Here is a 26,554-nt window from a genome sequence, read left to right on the forward strand (position 1 = left end):
AGTGTTTTTTTTTAAAATATATTTGTAGTTTATTTTCAGTTTTTATAGTTTATGTAGACTAAGCACATAATTTTGCTACTGACTTGGCCTTCTTGGCCTTTTTGAGGCCATAAATAGCAAATGGCACTACTTTTATTTTAACATGACTCCTTTGGTAATTACAATTGTATTTCTGAAGAGGCAGTCTCTCTTAGGGGCAATCACTCTCCAGGGTCCCCCACCCCCTGGGCCCCAGTGCAACCGCACTGCCTGCACTGTCTATATTTACACCACTGCCTCTGCCTCCACTCTTAATCACTACTTCTGTCTAGAGTACTCATAACTGCATCCTGTATGAAAAGGTTGGGTGGTCCTCTCTGCCTGACAGACATGATAAGCATATGTCTCTATTAATCCATAAGGCCCTAATTGGGAAGCAGCCATTTAATAGCGTATCTATGCTACAGAGGTCTTGTGGACGACATCATTCTAGATCTAATGACTGGCTTTTACTGCAAGTCCCTATAGAGTTTGTACTGAACTGCCCTCTGTTTTTAATGCTCCGACTGTCTGGAACTCCTTGCAGAGGTCTTTAAAAATTAATCACTTGGTAAACCTTGGTCAATTTAAATCTATGATCTCTGACCACTTAATTCCTCTTTACATGTTTTAATAGTTTTAACTACTGATACATAAATATTGTAGGCCTACATGTTTTAGTTCATTTGCTTTTGTAATTTGTATCTTGTATTATCTTGTTTCTATTTATATTCTTGTTTCAATGATTGTATTGTAAATGCCAAAGGACTGATAAACATCTGTTGCTGTTGTTGTTGTTGTTGTTGTTTTTAGTTGTTTTTTTTTTTTTTTTTTTTACAATGCACAGTTTTCTTTATCGTAAGTCCAAACAACAAAACAAGTATTCATCACAAATAAGCATTATAAACATATACAATCTCAAATACTGTACATACCAGAGATGAAAAAAAGAAACAAACTCAACTAAAGGAACAAAAATAAATAAATACTACTGACACACTCACACGCTGACATCATCTCCAAGGTTAAACCTAGCTGTCTTTGAGTTGCATTGATTACTGCATCGACCTCTACATTGCATGCAGCCAGCTAATGGAAGGGCCCCATGTAGACATAACCTGATCAAGTTTATTGAGCCAACTGATGCATTGATGTAGTCCATTCTTCATGTGGGGGTGGGTGTTTTTTCCTCCAGTGCTCCAGCAGCATCAGTTTAGCTGTTGTACAAATCAAGATAATCCATCTCTTTTCAAAATAAGACAAGTCAGAGTCCTGAAAATGCATGGTTCAACCTTGATAGACAGTGTTACAAAGACTTCACACCTTTTTTAGGACATCAGATATTACCTGCTAGATGTTTTTCCACCATTTGTCTAGTGCTGGACATGTCCAAAGTATATATATATAAAATAGAAGCACCATTGTGTTCATGATTGTTTTTTGTATTTATACTCATCATTGCATATGAGGGCCAGCCCTCAATGATTTTCTTGAGATTAAATAAAGGTAATCATACTAATAATACATTTTTAATCTTCTCAGGAGTTGTTCTGCAGATTTTAATCTCATATACTTCAGGGACTTTTTACAATAAAGGCGAAATTCATTACAAAAGTATTAAAACTGTGAGTTGTTTTTATAAATCTGGCGTTGTGTATTTAACATTCTGCCAGTCCACCAGCAGGATGTTTGGACTGCACTAATCCTGCTGGCGCGCTTTTGGACTACAAACTGCCTCAGTGACATGTAAACGACCACTATTGGTTTATGAAGTGACCGATACAGCCAATCATATCGAGCCTTGTAACATGCAGAAAAAACTGAAGTTGTTGTGCTATTTCCTCGACCGGTAACGCCTGAGTGCGGTGAGTTATGTTGAATAATATTTACTTATTTTATATGAATGTTACTTTTTCGGTGACATATTGCGCGCTGGTATCTATGTATGGAGGTTTTCAACGGGGGGAGACAGCTAATGTTAACTTTTAGTCTCTCGCCGCCATTATACCACCGAAGAAGCGTATCCCGCCCTCCTTCTTCGGTATTTTCTTCTTCTTCTCCTTGGTACCACAAAGTAAGCACCAGTGGTCCAAGTGGTAAAAGGAGTTTAGTTGCAAGCTAACATGGCACCTGTACCCGCTATCAGGCACCAACCTGACGGTTGTTTCTGAGCTAGCAAGAGAGCTAGCTACCACGCCGGAGGGACGTTAGCCATGTTGCTAGGAAAAATGGCCATCGCTGCATGTTAGCAACACGGCGCTGGTTGAAGATAACACAGTTTGTTAGCTAGCTGCTAACCGTTAGCTTCGACTCGGCTGTCATTCCTGCTAGCTCGGGTTAGACCCCCAAAGGAAAACAGTGAACGGAGCTAACATGAGACTTGATATTAGCCGGTGAATACATGAACTAGGTGTCATTGGTGTGTATTTTGTCCCTCGTGTCTCCCTTCGAGTCAACATCGGACTGACATTTTTGACCCTGCAATAAACAGTCAAGTATCGGCTAACGTTGGGTTAGCCTCCACAGTGCTTATCATGCAACAACATTCATAGCGCCTAGACAGGGTCATCCCAATGTTCCCAGGGACCTACATCTATTGAAATGACATTGTAAGAGATTTGTAAAGGCAGGCTCCTCAGCTCACAATGCCAAATAACAAAAGACATGGACGTTTCATGCAGTTTGACTGTTAAAAATCCACTCAGCCACTGTGGTGATGTCAATGTCAAAATTCAAGAGGACTGTCTTGCTCAGAAATGTGAGGGCGTAGGTTTTAAGGAGTAAACTTAAGGAGACCATAAGCTGCGGGTGGGTGATTTAAACAAACTGACCCAGAGAAACAGAAGTTGAACGTTTGATCAAGGGAAATTGTTACAGAGAACATTAAACCCTTTGAAATGTCTCCTTAAAGGGATGGGGTACTTATCCATATACAGTGTATTACATATAGAGGATGTCAGTCAGCATGCCCCCCAGTTTGGAGAAGTGGGCTGGAGCCTGAAATTAAATCTAAGCAATGTACTGTTGTGGAGGAGACAGCAGCAAAACATATTCACCCACCTAAAGAAAGGTCTACCCCCCAAAAATCAATATCAGTTTAAGTGTGCACTATATTGAATGTATTTTCACAGCTTTACCGTAATGTCAGACAGGGATCTCCTTTGGGCAAATGAAGCTGTTATATCGCTTTCTTCAAAGCCAGACTCCATTAAGAAAACCAGTAATTTAACATCCCTGAACACAGGAGCTGCTGGTCTGTGGAGCCTTGATAAGATATTTTTGTTTGTGTTGTGCATGTAACTTTGTGGTTAAAAGGGTAAGTTCAGATTCACCAAAGTCATGCAATAATACAAACTAACTAATCGAGGCAGCAGACGACCAGCAGCTCCCGTGGTCAGCAACCTAAAATAAATGTTTTTCTTAATGGAGTCTGGTGGCTTTGATAAGGGCATAGATGGGGAACTAAAGCTATTAACAGCCTCCCTGTTGAAACAGGCTGTCTGATGTGAAAGTGGTGAAAATACTCTCAATATTATGCACACTTTAACATTTTTAGGTGGCTAAAATCTGTTTTGTTGCTGCCCCCATCCACAGCAGAACAACTGCTTAGCTTCCATGTCAGACTCCCCTCCTGCCTCTCCAAAATGGGGGTATGTTGACTGACGTCTGCTGTAGGTAATGCACTGACGACAAGGACCCCATACAACCCCACTTCAAAAAATTCTAACTATCCCTTTAATGTGTCACACTATGAGGACTTTGAGCTGGTGATCAGAAAACCCTGGGAACAAAGATGAGCTCCTGTTCAGACAAAAATGTTGCACATTGTCAAAATGCAAATTACAACTGGTGCCTACAGGTTAATGGATAAAAGCAGATGCAGAACACCTCATATCTGATCCTTTAATGTTTCTGCCCGAGTGATGTGTAGCAGTGTTGCACAAACACAGTGGTTTGTATCTGACCAGGACAATGTAGTTTGTGCTGATAAAAAAGGACACAAATAGACACAGACCTCACTAGACTATCATCCCAACAGGGGGCAGTGGGGTATTATTATGCTCTAATTGGCTGTTTAAAAGATAAGTGTGGCTCTATTCAATTTTTTTTCTATTATTAATAGGACCCCAAAAAAACAAAACCAACAATGACTTTATCTCACTAACAAGTATTTCCTGTGTAGCAAATGCCTGATAAAGCCTCATGACATCCACTGTAGTCTAAAAACTGTTGAAAACACATTTGTGAGCCACGAGTCTCCCTGTCCTACTGCTGTGTATACTGACTAAATCACCAAACCTGCAGCTGAGCACAGCTCCAGGCAAAAACACATTTTATTGACTGTGAGTAACTTTTGCAAAAAACCTACAGCACCCAGGTGTTTTAGAACATTTCTTTTTTTGTTTTGGATAGGAAGTTTGTTTTTTTTAAATGACAGAATTTGAAGTAGGAACACATGGGCTTGGGACTAAGTGTAAGCGACATGCTGTGAAGCTTGAAAGCATTTGGAGACAGAGGAACATACAGCCAACATACCAACAGTTATTACTGGTTTTGGTAATGGCATCTGTCGACAATGTCAAAAATATGGATATGAATTTGGACATTGCCAACCTTATCCATTTAAGTGATAGCCTTGTCTGACAATTTAAAGTAGAGACCATGTTTCGATGGGATTGCTCTAGCTGCTAGCTTCCAGACCCCCTTCTTCCATGCCCATCTTCAAACTCAGCCTTTACTGTGATCTCAACCACACACCTGCAAAGTTTTGTGGCTGGTTTTTGCAGGGTTGTCATGCTATCATGGTGATAGACTCTGTTGACAGACAAATCTGTAAACATGGGGGAAATATTCAAACTGCTTCTGTTTTAGTTCCTGCTGCCAAGGGTGTCGCAAGGACCACATTTGCCAACACAAACACAGAATCACAAGGTGAAAACAATACCACCCCTTGTCGCAACTGGTAATGATCAACTAGCAGGTGTGCCACATTTATGTATTTCAAAGTTATTAATATGTCCTCCAGCGAGCTTCTTTGCTTTTCAAGGTTCTTTTTTCAAAGCTGAGCTTTGATAGTGTGGTATAGATCTGATGGGCATCCAGTGCGTGGGCAGGAATGCAGAGATCGTGTTTTGATTATAGCTACATTGAGCAGCAGCATGAGCTAGACCGCACATCCAGTGGGTCTAATTATAGCACATATCTAATTGATGTTGAAGCTAAACGTTCGGCTCAGCCCCATGAAATGGCAGAGAGAGAATAAGACTTGGAAAGGTCTACCTGAGCAGCAACCTGCATGGTCAAAATAACAATTAGCAAGGGCTCAGAGCATGGTGAGTCATCCTGGCAACCTCAGGGTTAGCCTCCTGGCGCATGTGTCCAAGCTGTTGTCTTGATAATATATGCAGGCACTTCTTTTCATCAGAAGAGGGCAATGTTCACAACCTATCTTCAGATGAAATGCACTGCTTGGTAGGCATCGGTATAAGGCTCACGTTGTGCTATTACTTTCATATTCTAAGCATGCTGAGAGTTGTGAACTGTTTCACCTTTATCTAAATCAGTTTTGCATTGCTGCACTTCTTATGAAATGTTTTTGATTTCTAATCCCCTGGCAGCCATGGAGAGTTCGTCAGTGTACATGTGCTTCCCCTGCTACCAGGAGTTCAACACCCTAGAAGAGGTACTCGAGCACCAGTTGACTTGCACTGCCGAGGATGAACCGCCAGAAATATCTGGAACCACCCCCATCACTGTTCCACTTCTACAGAGTCGGGTAAATACTGGCACAGTCCCATTTCTATCACTGGGGTTGAGCCTGGGTGTCCTGAGTGCAGGATCTTGATTTAAGCAGGGAACAGAACTGAACATCAAACATCAATACTGTGGCGGTGTGGCCAGAAACGTCCAGCAGGTTGATGGCATAAAAGCCTCTGTGCCAGAACTTGAGAATGACACTGAAGTGACAAGTATGACTTTAGGAATAAATTGACAATGCTCTGCTACTCATCATAGTAATAGTGACCTTGATCAGAGCACTTAACATTGAGTCGTTCATAATGATTTACCAACTCATTTAAAGGGATTGCTGTGTATTAATATCTGATTTAGATGTACGCTGATGTCATATGTTTTAGTTCTAGAATAACAAGTAGATGTTTTTTTGGGTTCGATGATGACAGTGCTTATTAGGGAATAAGCTAGTTTGTTAGGTACAACTACCTTAACTAATGCAGTGAAAGACAAGAGTCCTGCAATAAATCCTACACTCATGAAGGTTTAGAGAAGTTTTAGCCGACGTGGACAAACTGTCAAACTGCAACACAACAGTAGATATTCAGTAGATATGAAGATCTTGACATCAGGTATAAAACCCTTTTCTTTACTGGCACTGGAACACATATGTGTGTACCTCTACTGGTGAACTTTTTAAGTCAAATATCAGTCAGTGTGTCATTGCACCAGTATGTCTGTCACATCTCTAACTTTTACCCTGATAAACTGGCGGCGGCCGTGCAGTAAGACCCGCAGGTTATTCAACAGTTCTCTAAGTACTTAAGTGCTACCTGGAACTGCTTTCTGTCTAGGTTAATGGCAAAATAACACATTAGCACGCTGTTTATCAGAGTAATGACTCATTAGTGAGGCAAACAGGTGTAACGGGCAAAAACGTGGCAGTGCTAAAAGTGGATTGATTATGGAGTGCACAGTATCCCTGGGTTGGCTGCTTTGGCCTGGTGGATTTGCCGGTGAAAGCAGGGCCGCCAAATTCTGATCTCAAATTTAACACAGTTTTTTTAAAATATTTGACAATTAACCTCATTTTCTAAATATGTATCATATTACTTTTTTAAAATCCACACAGACCACATGAGCATGAATTAGATCTAACTCACAGCATTTATTAATTAAAACAAGCCACTTTTAAATCTAAATACTCTGGTTATTTCATTCTTCCAAATTAGTGTTGGAGAACAAGAGCAAATGCCAGGAGTTGAGTTCTCACTGATGCTGAGAACAATGAATATTCTGTAGTTTAGCTCGGATAGAAACACAAAAACACCAAATCCGTTGACAGGTTAGCATGTTGCTCACTACTGGTAGTCTACCGCCATCACAATCTTCTTGTTATCAGGGGTGTTGCGATATACTGCAACATTTTTTCAACTGCAAATTATACCCCCAGAGGAAAACTTAGTCAACATCTGTTTTATCTAATAAGATAAAATGTTTAGTCTGCTCATCACACTTCATTTTTATTGCAGCACAATGTATCTAGTGGACTGAACAAGCAATTGATGTTATCATTCTAGTAGGCTACCAAAAGTGTAATTTTTATTTGCAGTATTGATAATTTATATAATAAAAAACTAATATTTAGCATCCATGATTGATATAATATTGCCATGCAAAATATCACCATGCTAGATTTTTCTATGTAGATTTCACCACAGACACTCAACCTCATTTGTGGTCTCACAGCAGAGTGCCACTGCAGTTTACACCCGAAACACAGGAATGGATATTTGCAGTAAAAAAATGTTTTTGGCCTGGGGGCACTGAAGTGTTGTTTTTCAAAGCGGGGTTTATATTTCGGGATATTTGACAGTGCATGTGTGTATACATCAGATATACCAGAGTTGTTTGTTGAGCTCTATTCTGAAGTCAGAGCATACATGCCATCTTAATAGACAGGTTCTAATTGGTCATATGATACATTTCAATAACCACATAGTTAAAAGAAACATAAGTCAATTCTGCATTTTTTTGGGCATGATTTGGATAAATGACAGTAGAGGTAAAGATTGGGAGCAGGTGGGGATGATGTAATAAAGATAGTAGGCCAGATTGAGGTCTCGTACGCCATTATTACATAGTAGAAAAGTTCAGCTAAATCACCAGAATGTTCCTTCAATAATTCTGAACAATTAGTTTTCAAGACTGAAATCTTTTTCAGTGTTTTCCCCTTGTGTACTAAATCTGTGCTTCTATATGTAAATCTAGTTGTATTTCTATTGTTTGGGCTTATAGTGAATTTCAGAGACCTGTGGATTTTTGCATTGTCTCCAATATTTTCTACATTACGTGTCCTGTTTGGAATATATTCTTTGGAAATATTGCTGAGCTCTCTTAATTCTGAGTTCAGCAAAGATGCTATTTGAATTGCAGAGTTCCAGAGTTGTATAATGGGGCGAGTTACTCCGTTTAACTTTGACATATTGAGCTGAGACTCGGTGCGACTGGCACTTTTTTTCTCTTGGCTTTCCCATGACAGCTTCAGAGAGCCCCTCAGGGTTAAAAGCAGTCATTGGCCCTTGTTTGGCAGCACAGTATGGCCGTCTAAACTTGTGCCCGGACTTCCATCCTTACAGTCTTCAGCACATGTCCATAAAGCACAGTGACACTCATGACAGACAAATTGCATCCTGAGTCGCCAGCGGGAAGAGGAGCATGAGAAATGCATCAGTCAGTGCCACCCTTTCTCCTGATGGATCGCTCATGGGCCTTCTCGTAGATGAATCAGCTGGGGAAACACTATAAAACCTGGCTACCGTATGGTTACCTGGACTCCACTTTCCTATAAGCTGGTTTATTGCATCATCCCCACTTCATAAGATAGATTAGCATAATTTCTGTGTATACAATGTGACATTGCAGTAAAACAGTGGCTGTTTGCGGCTGCAACGACCTCTTTAAACAAATGTTTCTACTCGTTTCTCAGATTAGTGATGTAGTTCAGGGAACGTTCATGATAGGACATTGAGATCAGATAGTGTGAATGTCTCCTCAAAACTGTTCACTAAACAAGTCAAAATATGCCTGCTCTATCAAAACAAATTCACCCCCTCCTCTGATTCCCATTTTGGAGCTAAGTATGATGCATTTGCAAACTTTCTTATCAGCTTACTAAAAATACTGTATATGCACTTCACACAGGGCTAGGGCTGGGTGAGTGAAGTACTCTCTTGGTATCTGTATCATTTTAAAGGTACTGATATTAGTTCTGGTATTTTTTAAACAATACCAAGCCCTACGTACGGCACTATTAGGCTCCGATCACACAGAAAGCATTTTGTAGATTGCAACACGCAAGATGCACCGCTCTGCCTTTTAAAAAAATTGAAGCCACTTGTGAAAAAACGCCTGTTGCGGCTTTTTTATTGTTGCCAGGAACCCGCCCCATCAGCTTCTCACGTTAGCTTAGTACAAAGCTATTAACTATATGCAACCCAACAGTTCATGTTAATTGTTAACAGTTTAAATGTATGAAAACTACGTACGCGAAATTTAAAGTACTGCACTTAAATGCCTCCACGCCCGCTGAGTCATATAGCTCTTGGTATCCAGCATCCACTACCACCAGTTTCTCCTCCATTGTTTACCAGCTGTAAACTTGTCATGACCACCACAGAAGGACCGCCTCTCAGATCATGCGACTAGACAGTGGGGAAAAAAGCGGAGATTACGTGGGGCGCTTTTACACCCTGAGTTGAAGTTTTTTCAACTCAAAGAGTTCGGGGCACTCCGGTGACGAGTAGCAACACAAAAACAGTGAACAAAAAGCTAAATTGTCCTTAAAAACAATTACAAAAAGCTGCCTCCAACTGCCAAAATGCTTTTAGTGTGATTGGGGGCCTTAGAGGCTCCAACAGAGATTTAGTAATTGGTAATCAAACTCAATGGGGTTGCTCTCTGAAAGCTTAAATCCTTTCCTTAGTTGCAAAAGATGTAAGAAGCCAACTGCATGGTCAAAAGTTGTTAGACCTGACTTTAAGTGTATGTGGCTAGCGGCTTGCTACCTATCTTCATGACAATGCCAATAGAGTCTGTTTTAAACAAGAGGTGTTGCATAGTAAGGGATGTCATCTGCCATGTTTGTAGTTTCGGTACTTGCAACCAGCAGCTTAATGTAAGCAGCAGTTAAGCACCACAATGTGTGCAATAGATGCTTCAAATAAACAGAGAGCTTTGATGTCGTCTTCTGCATTAAGATAAAACACCATGCTGCCTTAATTCAGCATTTAATTCCCACGTTCAAATGTTTACCAATCTGCAGTGTAGTCTACTTTATTGTAAGTGAGCGAGTGAGAAAAGTTGAATTGTCTGTATAGGATATCATCCTTTACTGGCTTCAACACCAACTAACAACACACAGTCAAGCCATAATAATTTTGGATAGTCCTCCAACTGTTAGCCGAAGCTGTATTAAATACAATATGAAAGAAACAAAGTAAAACCTTGTGCACTTATCACATAGGTCAAAAAGATTAGGTTTGTTTTTTCCCTTTTGTAAAAGATACAATACCACTCCACTTAAAACTACACTTTAACTTCTACAATAAAAGCCTTGATTCAAAAATTAAAATAAATGCTTTACTCTTAAAATAATGATAAAATAAAATAATAAAAAATAATGGGGCTATGAAATAACATAGAAAATGCCAAATATTATATTGTGTCAGACAATGCATAAATATGACTTTAAGACTTCTCCAATGTGCAGGTGAAGGAAGATGAGATCACACTGTCAGGTACATGAAGACTGAAATGATCACAACATTTCACTTCTTTTTTTTTTTTTTTTTATTCTGTGAGGGAGAAAGACATTGGGATTGCACGGAGGTGAAAAAATCTATAATAAAAACTCAGGTTCTTCTAGTTGCCTCCATTTTAAGGCTGGCAAAGGTTTTCTTGCACAGTGTGAAAAGTTTCATTCTGAATGGTAAAGACCTATCCAGTTATCAGAAAATATATATTGAGCTCTGAGCCTTTATAACAGGCTGTTTTTCTGTGAAAGGCAATTGAGCAACACAACATGATTGTTATGAACACAGGACAGAGCCTACTTTTTCCCAGTAATACTTCCCACTGATATCATGTGCAACCTTATGTCCAGTGTAGTAACAGAGACTATTTTTGTGCTGTATCTGGGAATGTTGCTGTTTTTGTGCATGCTGGAGCTGTGGAGGAAGATTTACAGAAATGTTATGTCTTTGTTAAAATATTTTTACCTCAGATTTTGATTCATTACACATTTAATTATCATTTATTATGCACTAGGACAAAAACAGTGAATGCAAACACACTGAATTGGGCCAATTTCAATTTGAATAGGAGACACAAGGATACGTTATTTAAAAGATATTTTTTGTAAGAGCACAAATAAGAAAACCACACTAAGCAGACCATCAGTCAAGTCTCTGATACTACTTTATGAGCAGTCTTCATTACATTACATCTGATGTTAACATGCAGTCTGTATTTGTTAAAGGAAAAAAACATCTTAAATCAGCCATAGCACATGGAGGAGGTCTTCAATATTCAAATACCCAAATGCTAAAACAAAAGCACCATAAATCATTTCAGTATCTGAGGCATGTTGAACTGCTGTAATTGAGACAGTTTCAGACGTCTTTAACCTCGACCTTGATGTTTTGTTTTCATCATCCAGATAGATTGAGGGAGCCAATGTAAAACCCTGTGGAGTGACCCATTCAACCCTGATGGGCCTTTGATAGTTATCAGCCAGGCCGAGGCCTTATCTTGGCTGTCTGGAGCTCTCAGAGGAACCTTGGCTATAAACACACACAGCTCTAATTGACCTCAGTACCCCAACAATGAATTCTCATGCCTCATCTGCCAAAAAGAATGAAATATAAGAAAAACGCCGCAGGTTAAATTCACCTGAAAGAGCTATTTGATTAGTATTACAGGGAGTCGTTTCTTTCATACACAGAAACAAACGCAACAAGTGAAACATAAAAGATAATCTCTGATTTCTTCTTTCTTCCTCTCTTGTCTTCGCAGCAACAGGTAATAAATATATCAAGGACAGTTGCAGTCCCACAGATTCAAATCCAAACAGAACACCCCTCGGTGCAGCCAGCGAAGAATGTTCTCAAGCAGGCTGCGGTCAGTGCAAATGTGACATCAGATCAGCCCAGAATCCTCTACCAGTGTGGGGACTGTGATGAACTTTTCAAGACCCTGGACCTTTGGCAGCAGCACCGTAAAGAAGAGACATGTCAGCAGTCTGCTGGCAAGTCGAAACCTTCAACTGAAGGTGCACAGCCTGAGCCAGAAGCATCACAACATGAGCCTGAAGCATCACAGCCTGAGCCAGAAGGGTCACAACCTGAGCCAGGAGGTTCACAACCTGAGCTGGAAGTGGCTTCAGCTCAGAGCTCCAATGCGACTTTAAATCCAGATGATTCTTCTCTCTCGAACAGTGAAATCAGGGAAAACATTAAACCAGAACCAGAGGAGGATCCCATAACAGAAGAAGAGGGGCAGCAAGTTGCAGAGAACTCTTCAGCTCAGAGCTCCGAACCTCTTGTTACTGAGGCAGCCGCCTCGACTTCAATTCAAGAGGATTCTTCTCCCAGGAGGAGAGGGGCCAACAAAAAGCCTAAGCCAGAACCAGTGCTCCTGTGTGTGGACTGTGGCTCATGCTTTGGCCTGGTGTCTGAACTAGTGGCCCACCGCAAGACCCAACACGGCTTTGAGGAAGCTCTACACCGCTGCTCTGTGTGTGGGGAGAGCTTCCTAAACACAACCCTTTTTCTTTACCACCGCAAGCAACACCGTCAGAAAGGCGAGGAAAGGGTGGAAGTGGTTCCTGAAGAGACATCAGAGGAAGTTTGTGTTCGAAGCAACGGGACTGAAGAGCAGGGCCTGGATGCCACTCCCTCCACCATGAGTGACACCTCCAGTTTCACACAGCCTGAGTTGTTCATGTGCACTCAGTGTGGAGAGAGCTTCAGTGAGGAGGAAGGACTGGTCTCCCATCGTAAGCAGAAGCATGACCTGAAGGAGCCGCTACACAGTTGCCCCCATTGTGGCGAGAGCTTCATGAACACCACCCAGTACCTGTACCATCGCCGCCAGCACCGCTTCATGTCAGCGACAGAGGTGGTGGATGGAGCTGAAACTGGTGATGAGACTACTAAACCTCAAGATGCTGCACAGAGCTCAAAGCGGCTGCTTTCTCCATCTGCCTCTGCTGGTGAATCAGGTTCGCCCCTTGCTAAGAGAAGTAGGCCCTCTATCAGGATCCTGAGCGGCGTTAGTGCGCTTAAAGGTAAATGAAAATATTTGTTTTGAAACCCCCAAAATAAGGCATTTGTTGCAGGATGCTTTGGTTCTTAAAAGTTTTTTGTGTTGTCAGGAAATAAGGGCACAGAATCAGAGGGCAGCACTGCAGCAGACTCGGACAACACCAACCACCCTCCACCTGCCAAGCTGCTGCAGGACTGGGCCCGGACACCACTACCACACGTTTGCCCCTACTGTGGCAAAACCTTCACCCGACGCGTCTTTCTTCGCACCCACGTCTACAGCCACACCGGAGAGAAGCTCTTCACGTGCAAGGTGCCAGTCAAAATTTAATCAAATATGTCCTTCCTTGAATCTGAGGGATTATTTCATTTGACGGAAATGTCACTTACATCATAAAGCAGACAAGCGAGATGATGTAATGCTTTTGAAGTGTTTTAGATTTGAAGCAGACACAATCGGAACCTCCGCCCTCATTATATTTGACAGCTTCTCTGGTGTTTCTGCACAAAGGAGGTTGTTTTGAAAATTGTAATTTGAGCAAATGTAGCCATATTCAACTTTTTATTCCCTCTCAAGATGTGGTTAAGCTTTTGTAAATGAGACAATGGCACTGATTGTGGTTATTGTTGTTGTGAAGGTCTGCACCAAGTCCTTCACTAACTCCCAGAGCCTGCTGCGCCACAGCATGAGCCACACGGGCAACAAGCCCTTTGGCTGCCATGACTGTGGCAAAAACTTCTCCCAGGCAGCCACCCTGAAGAGACACCAACGCATTCACTCATCAACAGAGCCGCGGCGCAAACGCGGACGCAAACCGGTACAGTCTCTATCATTTTCCTTGTATTAAAATAACTCCAATGTTTGCCCTAGGATTTTTTCCAGCAACAGTTCTGAAGTACATGAGTTTTATTTGGTGCTGTTGAAAGGGCTTTAGACACTTATTTGTACACATTTGTAGATATTGAATTCAGTCTCATAAAATGCTTTTCACTTTAAGAGATGCACTTCATTTTGTTATTTGTTGTCACACTTCTGAAACCTTTCCACGTTTCTATAAAAAAAGAGAATTATATTTTGGGAGATAACTTGCTGTGAAATCCTTTTTTTTTTTGTTGACCTTGACTGCTGTGTCCCTCAATGCAGGTGTGTACTCTGGACAATGAGGGAGCTGCTCATCTCTTCGCTTGTCCTCACTGCCCGTCGCGGTTCAACACCGAGGATCAGCTTGAACATCACAAGTAATGACACAACAACAATAACACTTTCGTAACATTGGTTATTCAGCAGTCTTTGTTTGCAGGCTATGCGTGGAAATTACTACAACACATTAAACACCTTCAGTTACATACAGCACATCATATTCAACATTCTGACATGCTCTAAACCTTTGGATTTCCATATGGAGAAAAGATTGTCAACATTCAATCATTTCCGACCCTGTTTACGGTGTAAATACATTAGAATTATGGTTTCAAACAGAGCACAGGACAGGATTTAGATAAACCTCCTCCCTATTGCCAGGAGCTGTAGTAGCTGAGCCGTGTCTGACTACTGAGCAAGACCTTAAAGCTGCGTAGCAAACACACTGACTGAGATGTCTGGGTGCCCTTGAGCCGCAGCCACATATGATTGACAGGCAGAGGCCCAGTAAATTAAGATGATAACGATAACAACCCAGGATGGGGGAAGAGCCGGGTCCTGTCCTGCCTGGTTGAGCAAGGGGGAGAGGACGTAGTGTGTGTGTGTGTGTCTTTGGCTATAGCACATTGGATGTGAAATAAAACAGTGTCTATGAGGTCAAATTTAAGACTTAAGGCCTTGTAGTGTGTTTAACCAGCAGGACACTGATCTAGCTGCGCATGTGAACACTGAACTTTATCATTTTAACTTCGGTAATTAATTTTGAATCCAATGTGCTTGAGAGCCAAAAGCAGAAACTGAAAATCGCTTCCCGATTGAGCCTTATCAGTCTCAACATTGATTTTTTTTTTCCATAACTGCTTATCCTGTTGGGGGTCGTGGGGGGCTGGAGCCTATCCCAGCTGCCATTGGACGAGAGGCGGGGTACACCTTGGACAGGTCACCGGACTATCACAGGGCTGACACATAGAGACAGACAACCATTCACACTCACATTCACACCTACAGGCAATTTAGAGTCACCAGTTGACCTGCATGTCTTTGGACTGTGGGAGGAAGCTGGAGTGCCCTCAAAAATCTACACTGACACGGGGCGAAAATGCAAACTCCACACAGAAGGGCTCCCCCACCCTGGGTTCGGACCAGGAACCCCTTTTGTGATTTTATCCTTCCTGTTTGGGTGCTCCTTTCCCATTGCCATGGCTTCCTCTGTCGATGGATTATGCTTATGTACTGCGTTTTTATGTTGCTGTATGACGTTGACTGTTTTATACTTGTGTTCCTTTCAGTCACATTTGCACCTTGTTGTCAGTCCAAGCACACACAAAAAAAAAAATTCTCTGGTCTTACTTTTCGCTGTGTTCGTAGTATTTTCTGTAATTCCATAAACAACCACAGAGTAGACAATCTGCTTCCTGTTTACATCCTTGAACAAACCCCCAGTTAACATGAATGGCAATGCATTTCAGGGGTGTATGGATGGACGTAAGTTCTGAAATGTTGCAAAAGATCATTTTTGTTTTTAAATGAAAACTTAGTTATATGAATGTGGCCTAAAACTACACTTGCGATTGTCTTGATACTGACTACCAAAACCAGTGGCATGTTCTGGAAGCCAGTGGACCATACAGGCAGTTTCTGCAGTACTAGCAGGGATCAGCGTTAGGGCTTTTCAGTTCACCTGCCAATAATATTTTTGATAAATCGTCATTAATTGGTCTGTAAAAAGCCTCCAATGTATGCTTTTGTCCTTTAAAAAATGTAACTGAAGGTCAACTTATGAGCTTTTGTCCAGAGCTTTAAATTGCATCCCACAGCCTTCATTATCAGATGGAGTTTATTGAAGAATACTTGAGATCTTGTTTATTTCCAAGGTCAAGAATAAACGTTTAGCTGAACAAAGACATTCAGTACCCTATTTTTAGAAGATGAGGAAAAGCAGCATCTTTGCACGTCAGAAGCTGGAACCAGTAAATGTTCAGCAGTTTTTCCTAAAAATGGCTTTAATGACTTAGTAATTATCAAAATTGCTGCTGATTAATTTTTGGTCGATCAACAGATCGTTTCAACTCCAGTTAGTGTGTACCTACATGTAGTGCTAATGCTGTACGTATGGTGTCACCCCTACTCATTAAAGAACATCTGGCTGGGAGAAGAGGTGACCCTGACTAAAATTTTAATTCTCCCAGCTGCCTCAGGGTCAGCTGTCCCTAAAATATTGATTTCTCTTGTCTATTTAACAGGGAACAGAAACAGCCTGGCCTCTCATACGGGCACTGAGAGGTCCTTGCACATCACCTCTGGCATCCTTCTTTAGTTTAAGTGGCTTGTGTAGCTTAGTACTTTTGCTGCAACATTAGCTGTAGCAGTATGATATACATTATACATATACTTGTATCACTGCAATACCTAGTTGAGCATTATGTTTCCTAAACTTAAACATCATATGTGCTTGTTGTGATTATGGGAAGCTGCTCAAAAAACAGTATTTTATTTTTTCTGTGCTGTGAAAGCAGGCCGCATTAGGTGAATACATCCTAACACTTCTCTCCTCCCCTAAGGCTATACCCAGTGTAATGTTATGCAATGGATAAATATAGTCTTTCATGTCCTTACTCGGACTCCTCCCAGTTTACTGCTGTTTTTTTTTTTGTGTGTGGGTTTTTTGTTGTTGTTTTTTTTTATCTCCATCCGTTATACACTCAGCTAATACCCCTTATTTAACCTGAAGCACAGCTAAGCACATACTTAATGGTAATCCTCCTGTGAGTCACATATGGGGTGGCAGCTTAAAACCAAAACATGGCTTTCCCCCCTCTTTATTACATTTTTTATGTGTCTTACATTTGTGATGTTTTAAGTCTTTATACTTTGTAATATAATTATGTATGACTATTCCCCCTGTCCCTGTGAGGCATTTTTGCCCTTTTATTTCCCCCCTGGAGTCATGTCCCAGTGATTCTTTTTTTGCAGGATAAAACAAGTTTAAAACTTGTGTGAAAATGTGTGTGTGTTGTTTTGTGTTTAACAGACTGCTCCACACCAGCCATCCATTCCCTTGCCCTGAATGTGGAGAGGCCTTCAAACGCAGGAAAGACCTGGATCTGCACTCGCTCACTCATCAAGGTGAGAGTCCAGGGCTCAGCCTGGCATAATATTACTCACCACCATATTTTTATGGTTACCATGAGCAACCTGCAGCTAACGGAAATAACATACAAGTCATTTGGGCTGTCATTAAATATATTTTTTTGTCAGCTGTTTATGTAGGGCTGTCACGATAACCAAAATATCGCAATGCAGTGCTATTGACAAATCAGTAAGAGGAAGGCAGGAGATGGCAAGCAACCACAACAAGGGCTATATTTATGTTTTTTTTCTGTTTTTGATGGGAGTGCGCAACGTTAGTTGACCAGAATGGTCATTAGTCGGCAAGATTTCATTGGTTGCTTAGTCGCAGAAGAAGAAAAAAAAGTGAAACTCTTTTAGTAGTTGCGCCTTGTCAACATAAATCAGGGCCTATATGACTGGACCATTTGGGAATTTAATTTGAAAGGACAGACACAGGAAGTGGCCACGCTCAGCAGTCAGACAGGAGTCACATTAATTTACAGGGCTGGTACCTGCGGTTATCACGCAGGCTAGTTAATAACATGTCGGGCAGGAAATCCAAAGTGTGGGATCATTTTGAGAAGGTGAAGGACATAAACTCTGCAGGCAAACATGACAAATAATCTGAAACATGGAAGTAGCTACATGCCCATTAGCCGCTTAGCACAATCAATACTGCTTTGCCGACAGCATCATTAACAGGCGGCTCGCTCAGTGTGTGACGTGCACTTGTAGATAAAATATAGGCCTATATTAATGAAGGTTCATTAGTACGGTTTTGAACTCAAACCATTGTGTTGCCGCGCCCAAAATATATAATTTGATAATTAAATGAATATCATAAACATGTGGGTGACTAGTCGACTAATGGCCCTAAATGACGACTATTGGTTGACTTGGAAAATTCTTAGTCAGGGGCAGCCTTAGTATTTACACTATGCTACAAATGCCAGCAATGTGATAGGGTGCTGAGCTTCTATTCTGCGATGAGCTCTGCACATTAACTGTTCTTTTCTGGTTGTCAAGAGTTTCAAAAAATATTCAGCTTTGGATAAAAGTCACTTTTTACCCAGCCGTCCAATCACAGTGGAGGAGGGACAGGACAAATAGCCCACCATAAAAACCAACTGTCACAAAGCTGAACAGCAACAATGGAGGAGACATTCATACTGAACCCACACAGAAAGATGGGGCCATCTTCTCTCCCTACCTTTTTCAGCCTTCCCTTTATCTAGAGAAATGACTCTACCTTGGGCAGACATTTTTACTTCCACTGATTTTCTGTATCATAGCAACCAGATGCAACCAAAGGGTCTCAGCTGAAATAACGCTGTGCCCCTTATTGCACCTCAATGCTCCACTGTGCTTCTGCATAAACCACAAACAAGTGTTTAATTTGTGTTAGAACTGTGTCATCTTTGTCAACAATATACCTAATAATAACCAAACAACAAAGCATATTTACAGAACACTTTTATCAGGATAAATAAAGTAATTTGCAGAAGCATAAAAAAATGGCAGTAATACAACATATTGCGTTGTTAAGCCGCCCTTAATCACCACAGGGGAAAATCCATCACTGTGACAGCCCTTTTTATGTCATACATCCTTTCACTGTGTGACCATTTTCATTAATCCAAATGAGGTGAGCATATCAAGAAATCAGTTAAAAGCCCTTTTAGCCTGCTTGTAATGAAAGCCAATAAGATGTGATGTTCTTATCATATCAATACAGCATGCAGTGAATTACTATTGATTAATGCAAAGGCGATAATTTTCCCCACCAGCTTGCCTGGGTGGCTTCTCTTGTGTATTTACAATCATACATCCATGTTTTATATGAATTGTTCCTCTGATGCATTAGGTCAATGACTTTGCATTGATTTGAGTCCCATGTAGAACAGAGGAGGAAGGTGGAGGTAAATGAAGTGGGTCAACATGACGACTCTTCATCTTAATCAGGGGGGGGCGTTGGCCCGGCAACCTCATTAGCTAAGCTTGAAGAGTCAGCGTGAAGCAGGGGTCAGAGGTACGTTGCTCCTCTGAGAGAGATGATTGGAGAGATTGATCCATTGATCAGTCCAGGGCCATAGGCTGACATTGTCCTTATTAAAGGTTTAATTAGAGGGTCCCAACTGGGAACGCAGCGGAACGCCCCCACTTGGGCAGACAGTACAGATGGTTAGCAGATTGCAAGATGTTGGCGAGACGACCTATAGACATGCTGATGGACCATCAGTGTCAGCCAGGTTCTCAAGAGAAACCCAGTGAGAGTGCGGTTTGCTTTGCCAAATTACAGCTTAGGGCACCAGCTGATAAGAGCTGAAAAGATTAACTGATTAACTGACTGACAGAGAAATGATCTGCAATGATTTTAAAAATCCATATTTAACCTTAATCAATTTCTAAGCAAAAACATGCTGAACATTTGCTGGTTCTTGGTTCACAACAGTGAGGATTTGCTGCTTTTCTCTGTTTTATGTCACTTCGAATTGAATTTTACAAGGTTTTGGACGAAAAAGCAGCTTGAGGATGTCACTTTGGGTCTTATGGGAAATACACATGATAATCTCCCAAGGTGATGTCATCAGAGATCTTGAAAAAAACGCAATCACTTAACTGCATTTAACAGAGAGGAGCATCAAATCATCACATTTAAAAAGCTAGAACCAACAAATGTTTTGCTGCCTGATAAACGACTTTAACAGTCAAAATTATTTGATTTATTTTATGTCAATTAACAGGCCTTTTTTTAACAGCAGACATTTTGTCTTGTTACAGTAGACAAAGCACAAGTGTTAGTCATAACATTAACAATGGCTCTATTCCATTCAGGTATCCTGGTGAGTCATGACATTGAGCATTCAGCATGCAGGATACCGAGACCCTGAAAGTGAACATAAATAGTTTTTTTCACCTGTTTTCATGAAAATACTTAAACAGAAAAGGCCCATTGTTTAATCACTAATTACAACAAACATTAGGTAGAACTCACCTTGTGTCCTCACATTATGAGCACCCATCAACCACAGGCTCATTCTTTGCTGTCACTGAAAAACTGTCTTCGTCTGAATCAGCAGCTATGTATCACCTGCTGCAGCACGATTGTTGGAACGGCGGTGAGCAATCAGCGTGCTCAAATCAGCCATCAGATATTAGCATGGCATGGTGGCAGCTTGTAGGATGATGAGAGAATATGACCACCTGCCTAAAACCTGACACTGTTCCATTTCAGACAAGCAGCCAGCGACGTGTCTTCACTGTTCATCCCAGTTTGTGAACCAGTCTGTGCTGGAAATCCACATGCAGCGTTGCCCTACCACAGAGGAGGAGAAGAACACTGGTCGTGGACGGGGTCAAGGCCGAGGACGATGCACAGGACAGGTTGGGAACACTGAAGATAAATGATAATTCTAATTTTTTTGGGCAGGTTTTTCTTCTCCATTGCAAAGGTATTCAGAGTGAGAGAGACTGCTAAATCTTAAGAGACAGATTTATTTCTAACAAGGATGAAAACAAGAGCACCGACCATTTTTGGCATTTTGCCAGTCCAGACAGAAAGGAAGTGAGGTTAGCGAAAGCGGGGTGACATCCAACAAAGGTCCCCATTTGTGATCAAACTATGACGTCCTGGTTACGTCACATCCAGACCACAAAGACACCAACCTTTTCTCCTGTCATTAATTTACCCCCTCTGTCTGTTCTCAAACTCTTTTTCCTTCCTCCCTCTCTCCCTCCTCCCACAGATTGAGTGTGACCTATGCGGCCACCGTTGCATGACCCAGGAGGGTCTCGACCTCCATCGGTTATCCCACACAGGCCAGACGCCTCTCAAATGCCCAGTAAGGCCTTGCCGCCGCCGCTTTACCTGCAACAGTTCCCTGGAGGAGCATGTGCTGGCCCATTTCCAAGGAACGCTCGGCAAGTCCAAAAACCGACCCCGCTTCCGCTGTCAGATTTGCCACAAGGAATTTGCCTACAATTCCACCTTCAGCGTTCACATGAGGACACATACTGATGAGAGGCCCTTTGAGGTAAGGATGATGGTGGTGGTGGTGTGTGCGATTGCATTAAAAGGGAATTTTTTCTCAGCCTTCTGAATCAAAATTTATCCTTTTTTGTACAAGGCTTTCAAACCCTTTAACACCTGTATTTCAAATTGACAGCACTGCCTCACCCCTCATGGTCACACCTGCTCATGGCTGTGGCCATGTCTCCGGTTCTGGACTATGGCCATTTGTGCAGTGTGTGTCCTGCGGGTGTTTCCTCCCTCCCTGTGTACCTGTGATTAATGACAGGGCTGAGTTAGGGCCTGTCAGCTCCCCTCTGTGCCTGTTACTATTCTGGGACTCTCTCTCCCTCTCTCTCTGTTGCTCTGGTGACGAGGCAGGACATCAACTATAGACCCACCCAAGCCCATCGCTGCACGTCGGACTGTAGAAATTGATTTAACTTTTGTGGCTTTGCTTTGAGCCATATCTATGGGGCATGCTAAAGATTGAGGTTCAGGGAGTATTGGTTCTCAAACACACAGTCTCGGGGATAAATTTTGATTTAAATCAGATATACTGTGCGTTCCTGAAGGAACACCTATATTTACTGAGTATATAAAGAGCAAACTCAACGGGAAAGGGACATTTATTAGAGTATATCTCGCAGAGATACTGAAACTGCAAAACTGCCAGCAGGGATTACAGATTCAATCTGAGTGTTCCCAGTGGGAATCAAAGCAAAGCACAACAAAGTCATTCTTTTGTAGTGCTGCAGGTTTAATCAAGTATCTGGTTGTAGTTCTGTGTCTGCACTCAGGTGGTAGCGAGCAGAGAGACAGTGTTTCAACAACATTTCTGTCTGGTGTCCACTGTGTAATTGATCATGCTATCCCTTAAACACGTGTAGAGCTGCAAAAAGTAATCGGTTAGTTCATTCATTCAGGTTGCGAGACAGACAGGGCTGACACATAGAGACAAATAACCATTCACACTCACATTCACACCTGCTGGCAATTTAGAGTCACCAGTTTCCTGCATGTCTTTGGACTGTGGGACGAAAACCCACGCTCACAGGGGGAGAACATGCAAACTCTAAACAGATCATAATCGATTAGATATTCAGATCATCATTTTAGTCATTTATCAAGAGAAAAATGCATAATATTATTCGGTTCCAGCTTCTTAGATGGTCAGTGTGTAGCATTTAGGAGGACATAGTAGCAGAAGTAGTAAATTAAGTGTGTCACCCTTAGTGTAAAGATAATATAGCATAATTCGGCTTTCAGTAAAAACCTCCTGAACAATGAACACTACAGGAAACCTAACCAGGAGTTCGCTCTTGGCACATGGGAGAAGTTTCAGCAGGTTGCAATGTGCAGTCCTCACTGCGAGAGCTCACTAAATCCTACGTACTGCTCCTTTAAATTTTAGTCTTCTGTAATGGTAGATAGATATATTTGGGCTATTTGAGGACATCGCCTTAAGATGAAGGACATTTGTAATGCACATTTTTTTAATCTTGTCTGATGTTTTATAGACCAGACAAATAATTGATTGTCTGAAAATATACAGCAGATTAATCAATAGGAAAAAGATAGTTGCAGTGTAACACACTTGGGTAGTTTTTATTGCTCTGTATCTGTCTTCCCCCCCGTACCCTTTTCTTTCTGCTCCTCCTCTACCCCAGCCAGAAGTGCTGCATCTGCAGAAAAATATAAAGAGAGGTCTCAGAAAATATTAATTGCAGTAGAGTTTTGTGCATTGGCACTGTTGTGAACATAACTGTACTTTCTTGCCACCCTCTTACCATTTTGTTAATATTTTCTACACTTTCCCATTGTCCACTTTCCCATTCTCCTTCATCTCTACTAGTGCACCACATGTGGCAAGCGCTTCCGCCAACTGCCCCATCTGCAGGACCATGAGCGCATCCACAGCGGCCTGCGGCCTTTCTGCTGCTGGATTTGCGGCAAGAGTTTCAGTGTGGCTGCCCGGCTCACCGAGCACGCCCGCACCCACAGCGGGGAGAAGCCCTACCCTTGTCCCCACTGCCCTGCTGCCTTCCGCTCCCGCTCCAACCTGGATAAACACATCCGGCTTCACGGAGACCTGCCTGTGGACAACGCTGAGCAGGCAGCACAAGCAGCGGAGGCTGCCCATGTCCAGAAGGTGCTGGAGGGGGCCAAGGTGCTGTCGTCTCTGGCCTCCACAGGGGAGATTGACTCTGGCCAAGTGCAGACCATCTATGTTCTGCAGGGGGGCGAAGGAGGTACTGAGACGGTCATGATCCCGTCTGATCAGCTCAGTGGCCTAGACGGCACCTCACAGGTCGTCATCCTGCCCTCTTCCGTTCTGGGAGCTCAGGGCATTACTGTCCCCACGATCACCATGGATGGTAATGAAATCACCATGGTGGAGACGAGCCAGTCACCGCAGCATGCCATCGAGTTCATTGTGGAGGAGACTGTATAAATGGAGATTAAAAACTGATGTGAAAAGGACAACGTGGTAGAGAAAGGCTGGAGGATTAGTTTGAGAATATAGACTGTTGGAGTTAGGTTTGATAATTGAAGCATATGGAGTTATTGCCCTGTATGTACATAGTTTGATAGGTTACCAAGCCAGTGTAAACATACGTCCCACCCTGTGTAGTAATATCATTTTCCAACTTTTCTTGATCAGAAAAATTAACATTGATAATTGTAAAACTAATGAATCAAATGTTCATTCATAGATGAAACACTCAGCAGAACAGAATGTACCTTAAACGGGTCTTTCAAACTCATTGAAAAACAGATTGTAAAATTGGCCGTGTATTTACTGCCCCTGTTTATTAGAGGAAGACAAGTGGTGGCCCATGAAATGTCTTCTGCTTTCTTTATAATAAAACGCTTCAGCTTTCACTCTTGTGAGCGTCCATCAATTTATAAGGTGGATGACGCGAGGGCATTGCCCCCATCCCGTCAGATGGGATGGACTTTACACGTCCTGCTGTAAATGCCACTTTTGCCTTTTGACAAACAGTGTGTGAGGTTTTCTGCTGAGAAATATACAGACCCACTCAGCACGAGTCAGCGTGCAGCTTCTCAAACCGCTCTGTTTCTCTGCTTCTGTGACGTGCACCCTAATGTTAGTGTTTGAATAGTAGATCAAGCTTAATGTTCCAATAATTTGTAGGACATTATGTTATTGATTGCTTTTGTGCTGTAATTAAATACAATGATAACCGGAATGTAGCAAGATTTATGATGATTTAGCTGAAGTACAGCATTATGCAGTGGGAAGTAGTGCAATGAAATTATCCAGCACTTGCTGTAGAGTTACCAAAAATAATGATCCTATTTGTGTCTAAATGGGAAGAGGCATAATATGATATAAGTTTTGCCAGCGCTGCAGTAGCCCATTATAGGCTTCTAAAGCACAGTTTATGGCTGTCTCCCACCCAGTGATTGCTGACAGGGGGGTTTGAAACCACACACACGCAGAGGCACTCAGTCTTAGTTTGTTTTCATGTCATGGAGGGAGAAATGCTGATGATTGTGCGGGGAACTGAAATGGGGAAATGGCAGCATTTCTGCAGAGTGAGAAGCATATCAGGAAAGAGAGGGCTCCTGAGGAGCGAAAAGAAGCCAGTGCCAAGAATCTTGCTGCTCTTCAGTGCTTTTCTGAGAGAGTCAACAGGCAACCAGTCGATAAATACATGATTTTTTTCCTCCTTCCCAGCAAATCTTGAGAGCTGATATTCTGGTGGAGTGCCGTTTATCATACCTGATGCCAAACATTGAAACTGAAAACACATTCAACAAACACAGATGTGTAATGAAATTGTTGACGCTGGAGGTGAAATCATGAGACCCTTGCGCTCTAGGGAAGCAGCCTGACTGAAGTATAATGGTCTATTTGCTTTAGAGTATATTGTCTGACTGTTTATTCCTTAGCTTTGACTTAATGTTGTGGTTCTGCTTTTTGTTTTGGGTCATTGATGAGCACTGATGAACAACGGATTTTTCCCACGCTGATTCAAAAAACAGATTTCAATGTACTTTAAATTATATTGACTGTGTGATTTTTATGCTATATCATGATGTTGGCTGACATGCCTGGTCTTGTTAGTTAGTTCAGCAAACAGCAAACTGTCCATAGCCATTCTCCATCTTAATATTTACAAAGAAATGCAGCTGAGTTCAGCATCTTTCAGTGCACATATAATAATGCGATCATGTTTTCCAATTATAATGTAACAAAAGGCAAGGGCAAGGTTATTTCTTGTAACAATACACTTATTGACAAAGAACAAAACCTTCTGCTCAGAGGAAATATTTTTAGTTTCACTGAAAATCGACATGTCAAGTGCTTAACTTTGTATTTTTGCGCCTCGCTGAAAACACACAAACCAATATACAAGTAAATGATTTACAATCATGCATGTATATAGCTGAGGGGAATATAAACGGCTGTGTATGCTTGCATGTGTTATGGTTCCTACAATTGTGTATTTAAATTATTCATGGCATTTGACTGTAGAGGCAGGCAGTGGAAAGAAGGGTTTTATCTCTTAATACAACCAAATGAATTGCAGATTCATGGGCCTAAAATAACCATCAGGTTTAGGAATGTCCTTGTTACAAATGGATAAAAAACAGAGAAACAAGCACACATGCAGTAGCTGCCCTCACCCTGGGCATCCCTGTGATTCTCACCTCTTTTTATATCATAAACACTAAAAATACCCAAGTGACCCTCAGGAGAGAAATGTGCATATTCAGCTCTCACAGCAGTAAACTCGCTGACATCACAGTGTCCCGTGCAGGTGGAGGACACCAGGAGCTCTGTTCCTGCCTTATGTTACACCTCCAGGTAAGAATAGTAGTACAGAGTGGGTACACAGCTTTGAAACTGTCACAAGCAGATTTAAATTTTAAGTGTGACTTTTTTTTTTTTAAAACAGAGACAACATTTGCAGTGTTTTCTCCTTCTTAAAAAATAAGCCTTTTTGTCCGATTTTCGTTTATGTTACGACGGATGTTACAAGATGGCCGTTCAACCGTTTATCCATTAGCCTAGCTTACTTTTAGCTAGCTTCGCTAAAATGTGTTAACGATATATCCCTCACTTTTAGCTACTTCAACCATTCCCTGATTACTTTTACCCACTCTAACCGGTTCCCCATTAGTTTTTAGCTCTTTTAACGGTGTATTCATCTTTTACTTTTAGCTAGTTAGCACTGGCGTTAG

General features: G+C 41.7%; 1 protein-coding gene across 2 annotated transcripts; it reads left to right on the top strand.

The window, feature by feature from the left end:
- Nucleotides 1–1,726: 1,726 nt before the first annotated feature.
- Nucleotides 1,727–25,043, top strand: LOC125893614 (zinc finger protein 624-like). 2 transcript variants are annotated; one of them, XM_049584372.1, is made up of 10 exons: nucleotides 1,727–1,883; nucleotides 5,637–5,794; nucleotides 11,827–13,099; nucleotides 13,187–13,389; nucleotides 13,715–13,894; nucleotides 14,221–14,315; nucleotides 17,249–17,343; nucleotides 20,564–20,712; nucleotides 21,075–21,362; nucleotides 23,193–25,042. In XM_049584372.1, exons 2-10 carry the CDS (start codon nucleotides 5,639–5,641, stop codon nucleotides 23,790–23,792), a joined length of 3,039 nt encoding a protein of 1,012 aa, XP_049440329.1. In that variant the 5' UTR covers nucleotides 1,727–1,883; nucleotides 5,637–5,638; the 3' UTR covers nucleotides 23,793–25,042. The 2 variants fall into 2 exon arrangements, with proteins under 2 accessions (XP_049440329.1, XP_049440330.1); XM_049584373.1 differs by lacking the exon at nucleotides 1,727–1,883 and adding an exon at nucleotides 4,896–4,999 and having other exon boundaries at nucleotides 23,193–25,043.
- Nucleotides 25,044–26,554: the final 1,511 nt, after the last annotated feature.

Source organism: Epinephelus fuscoguttatus, linkage group LG8, assembly GCF_011397635.1.
Source record: "Epinephelus fuscoguttatus linkage group LG8, E.fuscoguttatus.final_Chr_v1".
Classification (NCBI taxonomy): Eukaryota; Metazoa; Chordata; class Actinopteri; order Perciformes; family Serranidae; genus Epinephelus; species Epinephelus fuscoguttatus.